The following is an 18,320-nucleotide window of genomic DNA, read 5'->3' on the forward strand; positions in this document are numbered from 1 at the left end:
ATTCGCCGAATTTGTCACGCAGGATCCTCCGGGCTCGAAATCTGCTGGCGGGCTGTTTGGGGCGGAGATGTGCTGCAGCAGAGGTGGATGTGCGGCCACGATCTCGTACAGGTCCAGGTCCCGCGGTGCATAAGCATGTGGTGCCGTACTTGGGACCTGCATTGGCGTCATCCCATGGCCCTGGCATCTGCACACTACACTTCGGTAGATCACCTCCGTTGTGCGCTCGAAATCCATCCTCCTTCTGACCCGTTCCGCTATTGTGTTCGGTGAGAGGAACAAAGCAGCAAACATCCACGCCATTATATCGGCATCAACGGTCCCCACGGTGCCGCTCTAGCTTTAGAAAAAGGTTTCGCACCAACAAGTTGAGGACCGTTTCGATCTCCTTAACCTTGTTACCAACTACCTAGATCTATCAACCTCCCACGAGCGGGCAAGGACAACCCTCCGTCCATTTCTGGTTGTACAAGCTCTCACGCATAATCGCTGGCGCTCGTGCGCTCAGCTTAACTACACACCATGTCGCAAATGATCAACTCTTCGGGCAGCACGCAGGTTGGCGATCTGCCTTACGTTCCTTACGTCGCATATAATGGCACTATACCGACAGGCGGCAACTCACTCATCCAGGACCTTAACGTCTTCTACGAGAGCGGCGACATTGCGTGGATGCTTACATCTACCGCGTTAGTGTTACTCATGATTCCAGGTGTTGGGTAAGCTTCTCTGTCCGCTGCGTAGAGCTGCGCAACCCAGTGACGGTGACTGACAATTCACCAGGTTCTTCTACTCCGGTCTTGCGCGCCGGAAGTCCGCACTCTCGCTGATATGGCTCTCTGTCATGGCCACAGCCGTCACGACCTTCCAGTGGTTCTTCTGGGGCTACTCATTAGCCTTCTCACACGAAGCTGGACCCTTCATTGGCACACTTGACAACTTTGGTTTCCATAATGTCCTGGCTCAGCCTAGCGTCGGAAGCGCGAGAATACCTGACCTTATGTTCGCGGTGTATCAGGGCATGTTCGCTGCTATCACGTGAGTTTCCGCGCCGAAACCAGAGCGTCGACATACGTACTGACTCCGCGCTTAGTGTGGCTCTCGCAGTCGGTGCAGTCGCAGAGCGTGGCCGCATGTTCCCTTGTGTAGTCTTCATGTTCGTTTGGACAACGATAGTATACGATCCAATCGCCTGCTGGACGTGGAACCCGCACGGCTGGGTTTACAAGCTCGGCGGCCTAGATTTTGCTGGCGGCACTCCTGTTCATATCTCATCCGGATCAGCCGCCCTGGCCTACGCATACGTCCTCGGCAAGCGCAGCGGCTTCAACACGCACGTCTTGAATTACCGTCCGCACAATGTTACACACATCGTGATTGGCACGGTCTTTCTCTGGGTGGGCTGGTTCGGCTTCAACGCCGGTTCAGCTCTAAGCGCGAACATGCGGGCCATCATGGCCGCGGTCGTCACAAACCTGGCCGCATGCGTGGGTGGCATCACCTGGTGTCTCGTGGACTCACGGCTCGAAGGCAAGTGGTCCACGGTGGGCTTCTGCTCCGGCGTCGTGGCAGGCTTAGTCGCCATAACTCCAGGCTCCGGTTACGTCCCACCTTGGGCCGCCATAATATACGGCGCGTGTGCTGGCGTAGGTTGCAACTTCGCCACGCAGCTCAAATTCTGGATGTCCGCGGATGACACTCTCGACATCTTTGCGGTCCATGCAGTCGGAGGCGTGATCGGCAATCTCTGCACCGGCCTTTTCGCATCAGACTATATCGCGCACTTGGATGGCTACACCGTCATCCAGGGCGGCTGGGTGAACAGACATTGGATTCAACTCGCAATACAGCTCTGCGACAGCGTGGTAGGAATGACCTATTCCTTCTGCGTCTCCGCCGCCATCCTTTTTGCCATGTCCTTCATCGGCCGGTGGTTCCCCATCTTCCGCCTCCGCGTGAGCAAAGAGGAAGAAGAAGCCGGCATTGACGACGTGGAGATCGGCGAGTTCGCGTATGACTACGTAGAGCTGATCCGTGAAGTCAAGCCACGCGATCCGGCGCATGCCGTGGACGAGGTGTTCGAGGACGGAGACGATGGTGCAAGCCAGCGGAGCCACAGCCAGGGGACGATGATGCATCCCGAGAAGGGTATGGGTCGCAATAGTTACCCGCTGCGCAACCTAAACCGCGAGGACATGGATCACTACCACTATCAGCACGAAGGCGTGCCAGGGGTCGGGCAGGCTGCCTGACTAGCCGGCTCTAAGAGGGATAGCGGACATGTGCGGCTGCCGTCCGAAGCGTGAGAAGTGCATATGCAAAGAGACGATGCCTTGCTGCATTGATGAGGCTTGGAGGATCATGAACAGCCGGCCAGGCGGACATAGCGGGAAGTCGAGAAGACGATGTAGATTTTGACGGCGAATGTGATTATGCGGCAGCGTTAAAGCGCGGGATGACAGGTTCAGACGGATGAACCAGGAGTTGGAGGATTGCAAGCCCGACAGGAGCAGGCGCGAAAGCAGGCTTGAAGAATAGCTTGTTGCCGCTGAATGCGGTATTATGTACATATTGTACAGTATCACGCTGTGTGAAGAGCCGCAACGCGTGCTGGCGTTCGACCGAAAAGTGCTCCTTCCGTATGTGCCGTAGGTATGTCGCTATGCTATGCATGAGTTATGCAAGCTTTGCAAGCATTGCCTGTGGCTTCGGTATGCAATGTGCTGTATCGTAGCACGTTGGATTGCTGCCGGCGTCGCTCTGCGATGCCACCATTGTCAGTGCTTCCACAGCATTCACCCGTTGCTACCCTTTGACCGAGATCATCTTCGAAGGGACCCACTAGGCCTCTTCCTCCAAGTCGCGGGTGAACCGCTCCAACCTCTCCGCCTCTCCAGCCTCGTCGACCTCACGCTGAGAGCTTTTCTTGAAACGCTCCGTGCCGTCGGCGGTGTATGCCTGAACTTTCGTCCCAGCGTACTTGCGACCGTCGAAGACATCGATACACGCGCGAGCGGCCCTAGCATCGGTGAAGCGAACAGTCATAACGCCAGCTTCCTCTTTGTCGTAGAGTGTTACGCTCGAGACGGTGCCGAACTTCTCGGCTTCTTCGGTAACGTCTGCTTTGATGTCGGATGTTGCGTGTGGATCATCCTTCAGCTCTTCCAATGTGAACATCCCCTTGAGGATGACGACTTTGTCCCAGCGGCTGGAAGTGTCCGGTAGAGCTTGCGGGTCGTCGTCGTCCCAGTCAGCGAGACGGCTGGAGAGGGAAGGTCAGTGATGTGAATGAGCCAAGAGTAACGCGCTTGAGCGAACCTGTTCATGGCTTCGGTCTTCTTGATGACCCTCTCACGGTCGCGATTAGCGGTCGTGCCCTTCTTCTTCGCTTCGTCGGTAGCGAGCGGCTTCTCCTTCTGTGACTTGAAGCTAGCGTCGGCTTCGTGAACGCGCATGGGTCCGGTGGGAAGTGCTTGGCCCAGGCGGAAGTCGGACTCGTCAGTCATGTCGATAGCCATTTTGACAGATTCTGGGCGGAAGTAGACTGTCTCGCGTTAGCGTACACTTGTACGCGAAACAGTGTTGACACAAAGATTTACCGATCAAAGCCTCGCCCTTGAATTTGCCGTCATCGTCATAGTAGAGCTTGATGCGCGGCTCGTTGGTCTCGAGGTTCTCCGATATGATTCCATAACGAGAGAACTTGTCATGCAGCTCATCGATGTCGACGTCGTCTGGTAAGGAAGTCACGTAGATGGCGGTATTCGGACGCTCCTTCCGCGTCTCTTCCGGCTTCTGCTTCTTGGCGACAGGCCGGGCGTTGGTGGTCTGGCGAAGTCAGTATTCATTCTGCTACCTACCAACTGTCAAGCAGTCAGAGTACTTACTGCATCAGTGTTGTCACCGTCGTGCTGGGCTTTGCGCTTCTTGGCCATCAGGTCCATTGCCGGCTCATTCTCGTCCACACCCTCGACCTTATAGGCTTGGCGCTGGGCTTCGATCTCCTCTTCGTTCATCTAAACGTCGTATGCGTTAGGAGGAGACCGCGACTTCCGGATTTGGCAGTCTATTCGCAGGCCAGAGCCCATGCATTGCAGGGGTGTTCTGGGGCATGCGTACCGCTGGAACCCATTTCTGCCTGTTTCCCACCCACTCCCATGCCGTGCCGTCTCCGGCTTCGAGGACGTAGGTGTCTACATTCTTGTCGAAGCTGATGCGAGTGTCTTGGTCAAAGTCTCCCGGTTCCGTGGGGAACGGCTCACGCATTCCCGACGCCATTGCTGTGCTGGTATCCTTAGCTATTGAGAGGATGATGTTAGTACACTACACTCCGGAAATGGGGTGTTGACAGCAGCAGCAGCGACGCCGACTCGATGTGTTTAGTCAACGTGAAGCGCGACTCGAGCGAGAAAGACTTAGAGCCTTCCGTAAAGCTTAGCGTGACTCTAGCGAGTAATGTACTGGCTAAGAGTATCGATAAGCGGCAGGAGTAATTGACATCCGCTCTCGCTTCCTCCCTTCCCAATCTCACAGTCTGTGTACACGAAGTTGTAAGCGTCGAGGCATGCTGTACAGTGTATCATCAGCTTGCATGTAGAGTTTCTTGTCCATTGGCCCTCCTCACAACCGTCTCCAGAGTCACCGCTACCATGCACACTATAGCTGTGCCCGCTTGCAGTGTAGCGTTTGGGAGCAGTGAGTACTTCATTGACAACGGCCTTCGCATCTTGAACTCGTGCCCATTGATGGGCAACCTCTTGTGACGACGCTTGTGCTCTATTCGAGTCCTCCCTTGACACTCCAAGAAAGTCTGGGCGGATATGATATGTTGGCAGGCACGAAAAGTCAATGTTAGCATGCCAAGACGCCATTGGGATTGATTGGCGCATTGCATCATGGAGTCGCTGGTATGGGGCATAGTCGGATTTTACACCATCACTACGTCCGCAAACGATAACATGAACTGTGCTGAGCTGCATCTATGTTACCTCCAAACACCAGAGACAATAACGTACGGACTTTATCGCCGGGTCTTGACTCCGTCACCATCATCAATCCTACCATCGCCGCCAAGGCTACAGGCTGACTTGGCGGCATCGAAGTTTCCTATAAAAGCACTGGACTTCTAAGCAACCATAGCGGCGCAGTCTGAAGTGCAACCAGAGAGCGAAGTAACACCATTCAGTATCGACGCGGCAGATATGGCATCCCAAATCATGGACACAGCGAAAAGCATGCTCGGCATGAGCGACTCCTCTCTCACCATCACCGGCCACAAGGTCCACAGCACCGGCTACGGCCTAATGGGTCTCACCTGGCGCGCGAACCCACCGCCTCAGGAGCAAGCCTTCGCTGCGATGAAAGAAGCACTTAAACACGGTGCCAATTTCTGGAACGGTGGCGAAATCTACGGAAACGCTGATCGCAACAGTCTTCACTTACTGCAGGAATACTTCACCGAATTCCCAGATGACGTTAGTAAGGTCGTCATCTCGATCAAGGGTGGCTGCAACCGTGGCGAGCTCGTCCCCAACGGATCTCCGGAGAACACACGCAGGAGTATCCAGGAGTGTATCGATATGCTCGGTAAAGCGGGCAAGAAGCTCGATATCTGGGAGTCGGCCCGTGTGGATCCGAAGACGCCCGTTGAGATCACCATGCGCACGGCGAAGGAGTTTGTTGACGCCGGTAAGCTAGGCGGCGTCTCCCTCAGCGAGTGCTCGGCGGAGACCATCCGTCGCGCTTCCAAAGTCCTACCCATCTCCGCCGTCGAAGTAGAATTCAGCCTCTGGTCTACGGAGATCCTCGATAACGGCGTAGCCTCCACCTGTGCAGAACTAGGGATCCCAATAGTGGCCTACTCACCCCTGGGTCGTGGCTTCCTGACCGGCCAAATAAAGTCCTACGATGATCTCGACGAGCACGACCTGCGCAAACATTACCCGCGCTTTCAGCCGGACGTCTTCGACAAGAACCTGCAACTTGTGAATGAGATGCAAAAGCTTGCGCAGCGGAAGGGTTGCACGTCGGGACAGATTGCCATTGCGTGGATCAAGGCGAAGAGCGGGAAGGAAGGGTTGCCAGTGATCATTCCTATTCCTGGCGCGACAACGCCGGAAAGAGTGGCGGAGAATTGTGCAGAGGTGGAGTTGAGCGCGAACGATGTGAAGGAGATTGATAGTTTGTTAGCGACTGTGCAGATCGAAGGAGGAAGGTATCCGGAAGGGCATTCGAAGTTGAACTTCGGCAACTCGCCGCCGCTGGAGGAGAAGTGAGCGTTGAGTGGGAGTTGTGAACCGTTGGGTGAAGCGCTTTCGAGCGGGTTATGTATGTACATGCACTATAGACTGTTAGCCGAGTGGTCCAGGTAAAAAGTGATGCCGCTAGGCTTCTCCAGTGGTGGAAGAGTGGTGATCAGATCAAGTGTAGTTTTGGAATAATCCGCATGCGGTTCCCGAGAGAACCGTCAGCATTGCAGAATTCTCTATGTTCATCATGTAGAGGTAGAGGAGATTCTGGTCGAGGCTCACCTGACACTGCCAGTAAATTTTAGGTCGACAAGAAGTTAGTGCTTCTGGCAGTGATTGCTCGTGAGACGCTCGAGCTTCGAATGTTCAAACCTACCTAACGCACAATCTTGGCCTGTGCACCTTGCTTAGCTAGCACATCCATCGATGCTACAGCGAAGCATTGGGCCAGTCATCGCAAGAATACATATCCACAATGGCGGATACGAATGATTCGCCGCCCTCCTCCGACCTCAGCGACCCGCCTTCCATCGACGTCGAGCACGACGATGACCAACTCAGCCTCGCCAACCCCTCCTCCCGCCCCAGCGTCGACATCTCCCATCCTACCACCGATCCTCTCCCTCCGCCTTCCAAACGCCGGAAAACCACCCATGTCCAGCCGGAAGCAGATGCCGCCGACCTGACCATCCTCGACGACGATGCCGTCTCCCTCTCCTCGGACAACTTTAGCTCCGGCCCTGGCTCCCCTTCTCACGACGAATACGCCCTACACGCCGAAGCGCAGCTCCAATGTCTCTGGCGCGACTGTCCTTTCGGCTACGCGGAAAACAATGACGACCTCGTGCGGCACGTCCAGGCAACACACTGCGCGACTGGCGGACCGAAACGGACCAAGTACGTGTGCGAATGGGACGAGTGTCAGCGTAAGACGAGCAACCACCCCAGCGGCTATGCGTTGAAAGCGCACATGCGCTCGCATACAAAGGAGAAACCGTACTATTGTGCTCTACCGGAATGCGACAAAGCCTTCACGCGCTCGGATGCGCTCGCGAAGCATATGCGGACTGTACATGAGCCGGAGATTCCGCGCAGTCTTGCAAGCAGCTCAATGTTCGAGAGCAATAGTAATCCGAAGGGCAAGAACATCAAGCTGAAGCTCACGAATGGCGCTTCGAAACTCTCCGATCCGGACTCAGCCCTCGACGACCTGCATATCTCGCCTCCAAGCGACAATATCACCTACATCCCGGCTCACCATCCTTTGACTGGGCAGCCGGGCTTCATGATCCACTACCCGCCCGATATCCAATTCACGGGTTGGGAGAGCAGCATCCCGGCCGACTCGCTCATGCGACTCTTACGCCGGCAGATCCACTGGGCGGAGCAGGAGGCGGTGGAGTTGGCGCGGGAGTGTGAGGTGCTTGAGCGGGTGCGGAAGGAAGAATGGCAATTGAAAGAGATCCTCCTCGACGGGGTGATGGAGGGGGAGTTGGAGATGGGCATCGTGGAGGGAACAAGTAAGGAGGTGATAGACAAGATGGCGGACGACGTCGAGGGCGGCGGTGCCATCGTTTGGGTCCCGGAGCAGCCGCCGTGGAAGACCCGACGTTTACCTCCTGCGCCGTACGATGGTGGAATGGACGATGAACGCAAGCACGCTGTTGGGTTAGCGCAGCATCATCAGCTACCCGAAACACCCGCGCCCATGGATGACGACGACCAGCGCACCCCTTCGCCACCCCCTACTGGCAAAAGCGGCGGGTTTGATGGGGACCAGGATCCGTATGACAACTTTGTTGGCGATCAGATGGCGCATTTCGAGCGCTTGCGGGCGGAGAGGGAAGCAGTGAAGGGTAGTGCGCATAACACGCCTCAGAAGCAACGAGACGAAGCCGAGGCCGAAGCGGATGCGGTGGGCGCGTTGATGGGAATGAGTGGGCGGTAAAGCTTGTCGCACTACTACCACCATTCGACATTCGGCATTAGGATGAAGAGGAAACGAATCCGGGTCTCAGTCATGCCTTCCCTCTAGCCACACTCCTTCTACCAAACCCACTCCCAAGACTACTTCTATTCTTCTCCTTGTCCTCCTTCCTCGCCTCCTTCTTGACCTCCCTCGCAGACTCCTTGTTTTCGAACGGGAAATTGCCCGTCCTTTTGTCCGCGCCTGTCTTCTTGCTGAACCGGCCTTTCTCACTCCCGAACAGTAGCACCCAGATCCCGAAGCAGAACAAGGCAGCACTGAACGCTATCCCACTCGACAACGCGAAAGACCCGGAGCGGCGGTAGGTCAGGTGCATGTAGATGTAAAACGCCGTGACCGCATGATAAGTCGTCGTCACGACCGCCGTCGGGACGGCATACGCATCGGAGACCTTCCTGTCCTCCGCATCGGCGGGGTTGGCGGGGGCGGCGGGGGTGGCGTGGCCTATGCTGTCCCAGCTATTTGCGACCGGAACGCTGCCGGAGAGGAGGAGGTTCAGAGCTGCGAAGGCGAGGAGGAGTAAGGCGAGGGTGCGGCAGAGATATGCTTCTAGGTCCGTCATGCGCCGTGGCTCGGAGGCCAGGAGGGAGATGATGAGGCCAGGTGTGAGGAGAAGCGGGAGGGATTGTAGGGTTAGGTAGGCGGAGGTTGTGAGGGAGTAGGTGTGGAAGACCTGAAAGGTGATTAGTGTGAGTTTAGAGATGCGACTTGAGCTGTACTGACATCCATTATGCCCGTCAACAATATGGCAAGCTGAGGGACGGAATGAGCGCGTCTGCTAGAACAACTCGATTATGTGCGGAAGCGGAATGGTATAAGCATCTAGGACCTGCAGGACGTCGAATTGACTTTCGCGGCTGTTTACAGGTCATGTGCCATGACGTAGTAAGCAGGCATTTTTCCCTGTGAGGCAAGAGGATCGAACTAATGCCCAGCCCACGCTGAGTCTTTGCATCACACCCACGAAGAGCTGCATTGTCATGGTCGGCGGCCGTTTGGTCAATATTGAACGGAAGTTGACACTACAGTAGTCAAGCGCCTCGTGACTGTGTCTCCTAGCGCGATGCGGAAGCTCCCGCTTTCGCCACCGTCGCGTCTTCCCCAAGCGCGTCGAGTCTCGACTTAACGTCTCTCCAACCGCTTCCGATCTGCTTCCTTACCACTCCACTTACAATACCGCCCCGTCACGGTCGCGATGAGTGCAGAAGAGGAGCAGTCGCAATCGGGGTACGAGGATGGCCTGGCTGGCGGGCCCGGAGCGCCAACGCCACTATCAGCGCTGGAGGGCGTGGCGGGCTTGACGAAGAGGGACATCCAGCTGTTCCTTGATGGCGGGTATAACACGGTGGAGAGCGTAGCTTATACGTGTGTACTAGCCCAGGGCGTTTGGGAGAACGAGGAGTTATGGCTAATCGAGAGATTGGCAGGCCGAAGAAGGCCCTCGAGCAGATCAAAGGCATATCCGAGCAGAAAGCGACAAAGATACTAACAGAAGGTGCGCACAGAAGGAGCATGCCAGTACGTGGGAGTGCTAATCAAATTACAGCCTCGAAGCTCGTACCAATGGGCTTCACCACCGCCACCGAAATGCATGCCCGCCGCTCCGAGCTCATCTCCATCACCACCGGATCCAAACAATTAGACACTCTGCTTGCCGGTGGGATAGAGACCGGCAGCATAACCGAAATATTCGGTGAGTTCCGGACAGGCAAGTCGCAAATCTGCCACACGCTCGCTGTGACCTGCCAGTTGCCGTTTGACATGGGTGGCGGCGAGGGTAAGTGTCTGTACATTGACACGGAAGGCACGTTCAGGCCCGTTAGATTGCTTAGCGTGGCCAATCGCTACGGTCTGAGCGGGGAGGAGGTATTGGATAACGTGGCATACGCGCGAGCGTACAACTCGGACCATCAGTTACAGCTTCTCAACCAGGCCGCTCAGATGATGACTGAGACGCGCTTCTCGCTACTTGTCGTGGACAGCGCCACCTCCCTCTACCGAACTGACTTCATGGGCCGAGGCGAACTGTCATCTCGCCAAACCCACCTGGCGAAGTTCATGCGGACACTCCAGCGTCTAGCCGACGAATTCGGCATCGCGGTAGTGATCACGAACCAAGTTGTTGCACAAGTTGACGGCGGACCCTCTGCGATGTTCAACCCGGACCCAAAGAAGCCTATTGGTGGCAACATTATCGCGCATGCCTCGACGACGAGATTGTCGCTCAAGAAAGGGCGAGGTGAGACGCGGATATGTAAAATCTACGATTCGCCGTGCTTGCCCGAGAGCGATTGCATGTTCGCTATCAACGAGGACGGGATAGGCGATCCGAGTCCGAAGGACCTCGACAAGGACTAAGCTATGTGTGCTCGAATGTGGAAACCGAATTCCGGATTCATTCTGTTCTGTACGCTTTTACGAAGCATTGCGTTGGCGCTGGAGGTGGGTATGGTATGGTGGAGGACGACTGACCGAGCTCGTGAATCTGCTTCTTCGACATGTGCAAGCCTGAGGTGCTTCCAAAGCGTGCCTGAACCGCCGGTGTATCAGCATCTTTCTGAGCGTGTGAGCGCACGTTGTACCCGGCTTGCTGTTTCAGTCCCAACAACTCAGCATATGACTTTGCTGTGTTCAAACAACCACTGCTCCCAACGAAAGGTCCCCAGGTTCACAATACATCCATAGCCTGCCCCTAACCACCGCCGCCAACCAACGGAAACCTCCCCAATAACACCTCACTCCTCCGATCCATCTCAGCACCGTATTCCCCCCTCACATCTGCCAGCGTCACCAACCTCCTCTTCCCGTTACCACCTGCAGCTCCATTCTTCCCATCCGTCTGCGCCAGCACCCACGCATCCTCCTCCCCACAACAAACCAACGTGTTGATGAGCAAGGCATAGCACTGCAACACTGTCTCGTCCTCCGGATCCTGCACCGCGTACTTCTGCGCCGGCGAATGCAGGAGCATCTGCAAGTACTCGTGCAAGATCTCCGCCGCGCCACGGAAATCTGATCGCTGCGTGCGAAAAGCGTAGAGAATCTGGTAAGCGGCCGGCGTGAGCGTGGTCGTCGGTCCACCAGCCGCGAGCTCCTTCCTCGCCATTTCCGCCAGGCCTTTGTCCGTCTCGCGGCCCATCTCCTCATCAAACGGTAATGCGAGAAGGACGGGTACCATCTCGCTCTTCACGCAAGCCTCAACCAACTTCTTCAACCCCGCCTTCTTCAGCGCCGGATCCGCCAACTTCGTCAAAGCGTCTCCGTACGCGTCCGCGTACCGGCCCGTAAGCACTAGCGCGTTGAATAAGCGATTCAACATCTCATCCCTCGTGTCCTTCAGGCGCAATAGCCTCGTCTCCTCTTCCGCCGCCGACAAACGCTCCATAGCCGGACTGTTCGCAGCGCTCTTCCGCTGGTCCAATTCGGCCATTGAACGCTCCAGATCTGGTAGCTCATCCGTATGCTGCAGCGCTAGATAGGCGAAGTCAGCGACGTATGAGTAGATTTTCATCTTCTCGAAGAGGGCCATGACGTGCTGGTAGTATGCTGCCGAGCCGGAGGCGAAGGTGCCCTCGGCTTCGTGGGCGGGAATGAGGTGGGCTGTATCTTGCGGCGCTTGCACGGCTAGGTCGCTGGCTGCGGCGCGAAAGTCGAGGCTTGCACGCGTGTAGTCGCCGCGGAGCAGGTAAAGGCGGGCGGTGAGATAGACGAGCCAGTCCGTCGAGCGATCGGAAAACTGCAGGAATTCCGTTGCGAGGTCGACTTCCTCCGCTTTGATGAGGTGGGAAAGGATGTGTGCGGTTGCGCTTGGCCAGCGCTGGGGTTCGAACAGCAGTCCTTGTGCGAAATGCGCGGTCCACTGCGTCAGTAAGGTTGGCATGTCGTCCTGTCGCTGCTCATTCGCCGCCCAAGTAGCCTCCCACTCCGGGATACAGATGTCTTCGAATAAAGTTACTGTGTCCATCACCACCCCCCCATCATCAGACGAGGCGAGTTTACTACGCTTCCCCCTTTCCCGACTCACCAACCACATAAGCAGCTCGGTACGCTTTAACCGTCCCATGGCTTCCTCAAACACAGTATCGGCCCGGAACTGCTCGTCTAGCCCGCCAGGCTCCAGTCCGCCAGCCATGAACGACACCAACACCAGCACGTCTAGCAGCAGACCCCGCGCTTCCGCAAGGAACTCTTCCGTGATCTGGACTGTGAGCGCAGCACCATAGCGCGCGAGCTCATGCTTTTGGCCTTCTCTTTGCGTTCCTGTGGGCCGCTCATCGAGCCAGGAGAGCAAGTCAAGGAAGATGGAGGTGGGCAGGCTGCCTAGACCGCCCAGCGCATCGACAGAGGCGCTGAGAACGTCAAAGTCTTCGTCGCTGATCTCAGTCTCGAGATTGCACTTGTCGAACATAGCCAGCGCGTGGCGGTGAGGCGCGAACGACTCGTCCATCACGTAGTCCTCTTCTTCTACTTCTTCCTCCCGCTGTCCTCGGAAGTTGAGCGCTTCCGTTCGCGCCATCTCGGCGAACTTAGTCCTCGCTGTTGTTGAAAGGGCGCGGCGCAACTCTCGCGCGGCGTGCAAGAGGCGAGCTATATCCATGTCTCCTGCTCCCTCAAGCTTGTCCATTTTCGAAGGATAGATGGTATCGAAGACGTCAGGATGAACATGATGATGGCGGTCACCAAAGAGCAAATCGGTATTAGCGCTCCTTCTTTCCATACTGCTCAGCGCCCGGACTGATGCCACAAAATCTGAGCAAACTACCCATGGCAAGCGCTCTTCCGTGTCGAACGCCAGCGCAAGTACTTCCTGCCGTCGCGCATGCAGGTCCATGAGCACGGTATGGTACTGCACCCACTGAGCCTGGATGTCCTGCCGATACCGCGCGTAGTCCGGCTGCTGCTCGTTGGGCAGCCGGTGAAGTAGTACTTTACTTGTGATTGACGAGACGAGGCGTTCTTCAAGTGGTTGCTCGGACTTCTTCAGACCACCTTTAGTGAGTGCGCCAGCTTTGGTGCTCGCGCCGCGGGCTTTGCAGTAGACGTGGAGGGCTGTTTCGAGCGAAGCATGACTGAAGCGGTTTGGGCGGAATAGATATGCAAGCCATCTCTCGCTAGGTGTAAGTGCGCTGTCTGCGCTGTATGTCAAACCGCCTGGGTAATCGTCGCTGCGTTTTACATCTTCTGTAGTATGGGCGCCGGCCCCGACGACGGACCAACCTTTGCTCCAGGTGTCTGCGAGATCTTCGGCACTTGGCTCACCGTTTTCCGAGAGCAGGTCGAAGGTAAGCTTGAACGTCCTACATAGTGCACCACTCCGCGCTTGTATCCAGAGTTGCGTGCTCGCCCATCCGGTTCCGGGAACTAGGTAGAAAGACTCGAGGAGCCAGATATTCGTGTTCATGAGCTCCTCAAACGGTGGGACCAGCCGAGTGCCGGCGGCTAGGTCGCGCAGCTGTATCGTCTCGCCTTCCGCCGTGGCATTTTGAGTGACCTCATAGATTCGGAAGCGATGTTCCTTCGGCGAATGCACCGCAACGGCGTATCCTGCTCTATTCTCATCTCCGCCTGCGCGAACCACTTCCCGACTAGGAGGCGTGACGATCTGCAGCAGCCTGCCTTGCTCAGCAGCCATGACTAGATGCTGCTTGCCTCGGTCCTCCACCCCCAAGAGATCTCGCACAAAGACCACCTGCCCACTCGCCGTACTCCAAGCTCGAAGCTTGTAGTCCAAGCTCACAGTCCAAACGTACTTGCCATCCGGCGACTCAGCCATGTCTACAATGGTGGTCACCTCCAGCTCCAATTGTCCGTACCGCACACTCTGTCTAGCCGCGAAAGGATTGAAGCCTTTAAGCGTAAGCGTGCCTCTCCACCCGCCTTCGCTGAAAAAGGTCTCGCGCCATTGCGCTCCCGTTCCAGCTGAGCGTTCTAGGCGCACCAGTCCGCCATCCGTGAGTGAGATGAGGAGAGTGTGGTTGTTGACCGCGAAAAAGCGGTAGGGTTGTCGTACGCTCAGGAAGCTGCTCGTATATCTGTTCACGCACGTCGACGGGTCGAACTCCGCCGGCACGCTTGGGCGGGTGAGTAGATCCCGCTTTAACGTGATAGTCAGCAACTCCTTGCCTTTCGTCAGCACAAACGCCTCAAGCGCATCCGTCTCTTCTGCGTCTGCGAACGCAACTCCCTGCTCCACTATGCCATCCGGACAGTTGATGCGGAAAGTCAGCCAACTATCCGCAAAAGCTTGGTCGTCACGTTTGCGCCGCTTCACCAGATCCACCGCCTGTATCTCGAGGATTTGGCGCTCATCCAACATACGCCAGAGTATGGAGCGCGGGGAGCACAGGGTGGAGCGGAAGAAGATGGAGGCATCGGTGGCAAGGTGTGCACGAGTGTAGCTCTCTTCGTTGTGGGAGTCAATGGCATCGAAAGGTCGCTTTGTGCCGGCACGGAGCGAAGAGGTGCGAGCATGGGAAGTGTCGATGTGGAGGACGTGAGAGGGAGAAACCGGAGAGGGTGCGAGGGGCACTCGACGGTACAGGGAAGCAGCTTGTGCCATCGTGGCGACTGAACGGATGCAAGATTGTCCTTCAAGGGATCTACGAGGCGCATGTACCTCACTCAAAGCTCGAGTGGGCGACGTGAAGCGCGTCGCCAAAGATTATTGCCTTAGGCCATCAGATGATGCACTTCGAGGAGTTGCCGTTCAGTCTATGGACATATCTCTGCTATGCATACATACCGAAGACAGATGCGAACGTAAAGGAGGTGACGATGGGAGCAAGTCTGATCGTACATGTCGTCGCCACAGCCCAAGGTCTGTGGCAATGGACTGATAGCCGTTATTCTGATTACGCGCTCCCGACCCGGACCGAAGCTGGTCTTCCACTATCCCGCCCAACCTGCTGTCGGACAAACAGTCAACAATGATGCAGATCGTTCTGACAGTGAGGACGAAGACGAACCGGCTCCTCCCTCAGGTTGGACTCCAGCCAGTGCAGCGGTTGATACTGAAGGCGTGCCCAAAGGCGCATCCTCCGATGGACCTCTGTCTTCTTCTGATGCTGTAGACAGACCTTTGACAGACCTGCTCCTCGGCTATAGCTATGAGACTCTCGAGAAGCTCCTCTCCCCGGGACGATGGTCTGACCATATAAAATTCGAAATATGCTTGGACGGTATTACCTTCGTTGGACATCCTGTCTATGCTTCACAGGACGGTGCATGGTCGTCTTACCCCTCTACGGACCGCAGAGCGGAGCTGCATGGAGACAGCAACATAGAGCATACTGAGCTTGACGACAACGACGAAGGTGACGGTATCCATGACCCGGCGGTAACTATCACCGGTCCCGAAACGCCTGGGCGGCCAAAGCGAGACTTTTCGCAAGTCCGAGATAGCTTCGACTCCTGGGCCGGACAAAGTCGCGGCACGTCAGTAAACAGCACATCCACGACGTCCGGAGCGCCACAGGAGCAAATCAGCATGTTTCACGTTGTCTTTGCCTCGCGCTCCAGCGGTGACCTGGACGCGATGACATTCCACCAGCACGTGGCGCAGACGTTAAGTAGAGCTCTGCAGTACTGCCAGGAGCACAATCAGTATATCTCCATAGAAGCCCGCAAGCTGCTCAATGCTCGAGCCGCCGCTAAGCGAGCCAACTTGAGTGCTAGTGCACTCTGGAAGCAGATGGTGGAGAGCAGTGAGCTTGCGTGGGCGCTAAAAGAGTGTTTCGAAAAGCTCTCCGTCAATGAAGTTGCCAGTATCAGACTGGATGGCATGCAAATGTCAGTTCAGATTCCGGAGGCTACTCCCTACGTGAAAACGAACGAGAAGCTTAACGAGCGTTTGGCGTTGCTGCTGCTGGAGGACAAAGACGTTCTACTGCATCAGCTGGCCGACTCCGATACTTCCCTGCTCGCTTACGTCCTCCGGGAGCATACCCCAACCAAAAGCCTGCAGAAGCACGCCATCAATCTCGGCCTAACGGCGGCTGAGATCATGCCGCTTGCTCAGCATCTGATCGAGTGGCGGAAAGCCAGGGCGATTGCGCCGCTGCATGCTCGTAATACGTATACTGTACATCCAGATGCTCCTTTGCACAAGGTCGCAGAACTGACTTCGCTGTACTCCCGCAAGTTCCCAGCGCTTCCGTCCTTACCGCAGATGCTCATGGTGCTTAGTGGCAAGCCGATTCCGTACGGTCATTTGATCCCCTCTCGGGACCACCGAGGTCCATATATGGAAATTCTGGCTTTCCTACACCGGCACGGCTTCGTCGGGCAGCTCAAAACGTTTGGATGGCTCAAGCTAAGCACACGGCTTCCGTCGCCTCCGGTGGCAGATCCGAACAAGCGGCCCATGTCAGCCATGAGTCTCCTCTCTCCGCATCTTCGGCCGGTCGACGATGACAACGTCAGCGTCGCTTCCGTACAAACTGCTGTGCCTGCCAATAGCACTTCAGCACGCGAATACATGGTTGTCCTTGACCCAGCCCATATTACCGCGGAAGAGAATGTGCTCGTACAACATCTGCGGGCAACCCTGCAGGACGGTGAGCTGAGAGAGCGTTTGCCCTTGCTATTGCCGTATTGGAATGGAGAGCACGCCTTCGAGGAGATTGCGGCATGTGAAGGCTTGAAGAGGGCAAGAGTAGGGGAATGGCTTGAGAGACTTGAACAGCAAGGGCACTTGCTCACATTTCGAGCTTTGTAGCTCTAAGAGTACGGCCGTAAGTCGACATTGTCCAGCTTATCATGCAATACCGACTTACAAGTGGGGACGATTGTGATTGCAATATACGCGAATTGATGATGCATGGAGCTGCGTCTCGCTGCTGATAGCAGTCTGGTCCCTCTATCCCACCTTGGCCAATATGGTTACTGAGCGGGCAGCCTCCTTAGGTGAGATTGAGGCCGCTCGTATAAAAGTAGACGCAGAGACAGCGTGGCAATGATAGACTGTAGCTACGTCTTACCGTTTGCAACATTGGATAGTCGCTGTGGTGACAATACCCAGGCGCTGAGTGTACAAAGAGCTACACATACGTAATGATGTTGGCTTGGCGTGTTTTGTAAGCCATAAAGATCGATACAGTTGGGTACATCTTCTCTTGTACGCCCGGTCAAGCGAAAATTGAGATGGTGTTGCACGCATCCGGAAAGCGATGACACTCCATGAAGACCCCGTTCGGTCGATAGCAAGTTTCAGGCTTCAATCTCGATCGGGATGCCCTTAACCTCCCGAACAACAATGTGCGCTTCGCAAAGCAATAGCAAGATCCTCGGGTGTTCAGAAGCCTGCCATTATCAGGAAGGTCTCAACCAGGTTGGGATATTCCTTGGGGCAGGTTTTGTGTATGCAATGTCCCAACGTCTACGCCATGCTGATACTAGTAGAGATGCCATGAACGCTGCATCTAGGATTCTCATCGTAGAGTACTATCGCACCCTGGAGCCCTGGCACCTTCTTGAGATAGGACACCCTCCTTGTCATCGAAAGCTCCGTTAACATGCAGTGCAGACGGGGTGGATGCGGGCGGATCGCAACGCCCAACCTACCTAGGTAGCTAGAGAGCTGTCGCGGAGACTACTGCACCTTGCCGTAGGCCAGAAGCTGTCGAGCAATCACCTGGCCGACCCCATCTAGCGGTGAGACATTGGCCAGCGAAACTCATGCAGGATTGCTCGAGCGCACCAATAACGGACGCTCGCCATCGTGTCGCGCGCTGTAGACCCTGCCTTAGAGTGGCGACATAGAGCAGAACAAGTGCAGAGTGCAGACGCAGCCAGAAGGTCCGTCAATGCGCGGCGGGAGTGCCGAAGATGTCTACGTTTGTTGGTCGAAAAACTTTCTGACGCTGCCACAAGACCCAACTGTCAGACGATATCCACGATGATAGTTGTGTGTGCGGACAGAAGGCGCCTCTGACGATAGGCTGTCTCACCACGGCTCGCTAGGTCCTCGGCAACGATTGGCCTGATACACAGACGGGGAAAAGCGGCTGCAGGGGTCGCACAAGTGCTGGAGTTGGCATGGTGCCCGGCACACACACTCTCCCGCCCATACACTGCATGCGTGACGC

General features: G+C 56.1%; 8 protein-coding genes across 8 annotated transcripts; 4 read left to right on the plus strand and 4 right to left on the minus strand.

The window, feature by feature from the left end:
• Positions 1 to 531: 531 nt before the first annotated feature.
• On the plus strand, positions 532 to 2,252 carry BAUCODRAFT_61123 (uncharacterized protein; the record flags this gene model as incomplete). The annotated part of the gene is made up of 3 exons (XM_007674013.1): positions 532 to 719; positions 784 to 1,038; positions 1,094 to 2,252. 3 exons carry the CDS (start codon positions 532 to 534, stop codon positions 2,250 to 2,252), a joined length of 1,602 nt encoding a protein of 533 aa, XP_007672203.1.
• Positions 2,253 to 2,341: 89 nt separating this feature from the next.
• Positions 2,342 to 2,757, minus strand: BAUCODRAFT_192725 (uncharacterized protein). Its single transcript, XM_007674014.1, has one exon. The coding sequence runs from the start codon at positions 2,671 to 2,673 to the stop codon at positions 2,431 to 2,433; it is 243 nt and encodes an 80-aa protein (XP_007672204.1). The 5' UTR covers positions 2,674 to 2,757; the 3' UTR covers positions 2,342 to 2,430.
• Positions 2,758 to 2,841: 84 nt separating this feature from the next.
• On the minus strand, positions 2,842 to 4,871 carry BAUCODRAFT_20991 (uncharacterized protein; the record flags this gene model as incomplete). The annotated part of the gene is given in 7 exon segments (XM_007674015.1): positions 2,842 to 3,262; positions 3,319 to 3,544; positions 3,564 to 3,828; positions 3,861 to 3,863; positions 3,888 to 4,016; positions 4,120 to 4,298; positions 4,532 to 4,871. The coding sequence occupies 7 exon segments, from the start codon at positions 4,869 to 4,871 to the stop codon at positions 2,842 to 2,844; spliced, it is 1,563 nt and encodes a 520-aa protein (XP_007672205.1).
• A 372-nt stretch (positions 4,872 to 5,243) lies between these two features.
• Positions 5,244 to 6,275, plus strand: BAUCODRAFT_62176 (uncharacterized protein; the record flags this gene model as incomplete). Its single annotated transcript, XM_007674016.1, has 1 exon — positions 5,244 to 6,275. One exon carries the CDS (start codon positions 5,244 to 5,246, stop codon positions 6,273 to 6,275), a length of 1,032 nt encoding a protein of 343 aa, XP_007672206.1.
• A 341-nt stretch (positions 6,276 to 6,616) lies between these two features.
• BAUCODRAFT_81988 (uncharacterized protein) lies at positions 6,617 to 7,744 on the plus strand (the record flags this gene model as incomplete). The annotated part of the gene is made up of 1 exon (XM_007674017.1): positions 6,617 to 7,744. A coding segment is annotated over exon 1 (1,020 nt), but the record flags the coding sequence as incomplete, so codon positions are not given.
• A 409-nt stretch (positions 7,745 to 8,153) lies between these two features.
• On the minus strand, positions 8,154 to 9,114 carry BAUCODRAFT_192528 (uncharacterized protein). The gene has a single exon (XM_007674018.1). The coding sequence runs from the start codon at positions 8,795 to 8,797 to the stop codon at positions 8,267 to 8,269; it is 531 nt and encodes a 176-aa protein (XP_007672208.1). The 5' UTR covers positions 8,798 to 9,114; the 3' UTR covers positions 8,154 to 8,266.
• A 1,813-nt stretch (positions 9,115 to 10,927) lies between these two features.
• Positions 10,928 to 14,794, minus strand: BAUCODRAFT_144602 (uncharacterized protein; the record flags this gene model as incomplete). Its single annotated transcript, XM_007674019.1, has 1 exon — positions 10,928 to 14,794. One exon carries the CDS (start codon positions 14,792 to 14,794, stop codon positions 10,928 to 10,930), a length of 3,867 nt encoding a protein of 1,288 aa, XP_007672209.1.
• Positions 14,678 to 17,397, plus strand: BAUCODRAFT_29404 (uncharacterized protein). The gene has a single exon (XM_007674020.1). The coding sequence runs from the start codon at positions 15,032 to 15,034 to the stop codon at positions 16,949 to 16,951; it is 1,920 nt and encodes a 639-aa protein (XP_007672210.1). The 5' UTR covers positions 14,678 to 15,031; the 3' UTR covers positions 16,952 to 17,397.
• Positions 17,398 to 18,320: the final 923 nt, after the last annotated feature.

The sequence above is a fragment of the Baudoinia panamericana genome, assembly GCF_000338955.1.
Source record: "Baudoinia panamericana UAMH 10762 unplaced genomic scaffold BAUCOscaffold_1, whole genome shotgun sequence".
Lineage (NCBI taxonomy): Eukaryota > Fungi > Ascomycota > Dothideomycetes > Mycosphaerellales > Teratosphaeriaceae > Baudoinia > Baudoinia panamericana.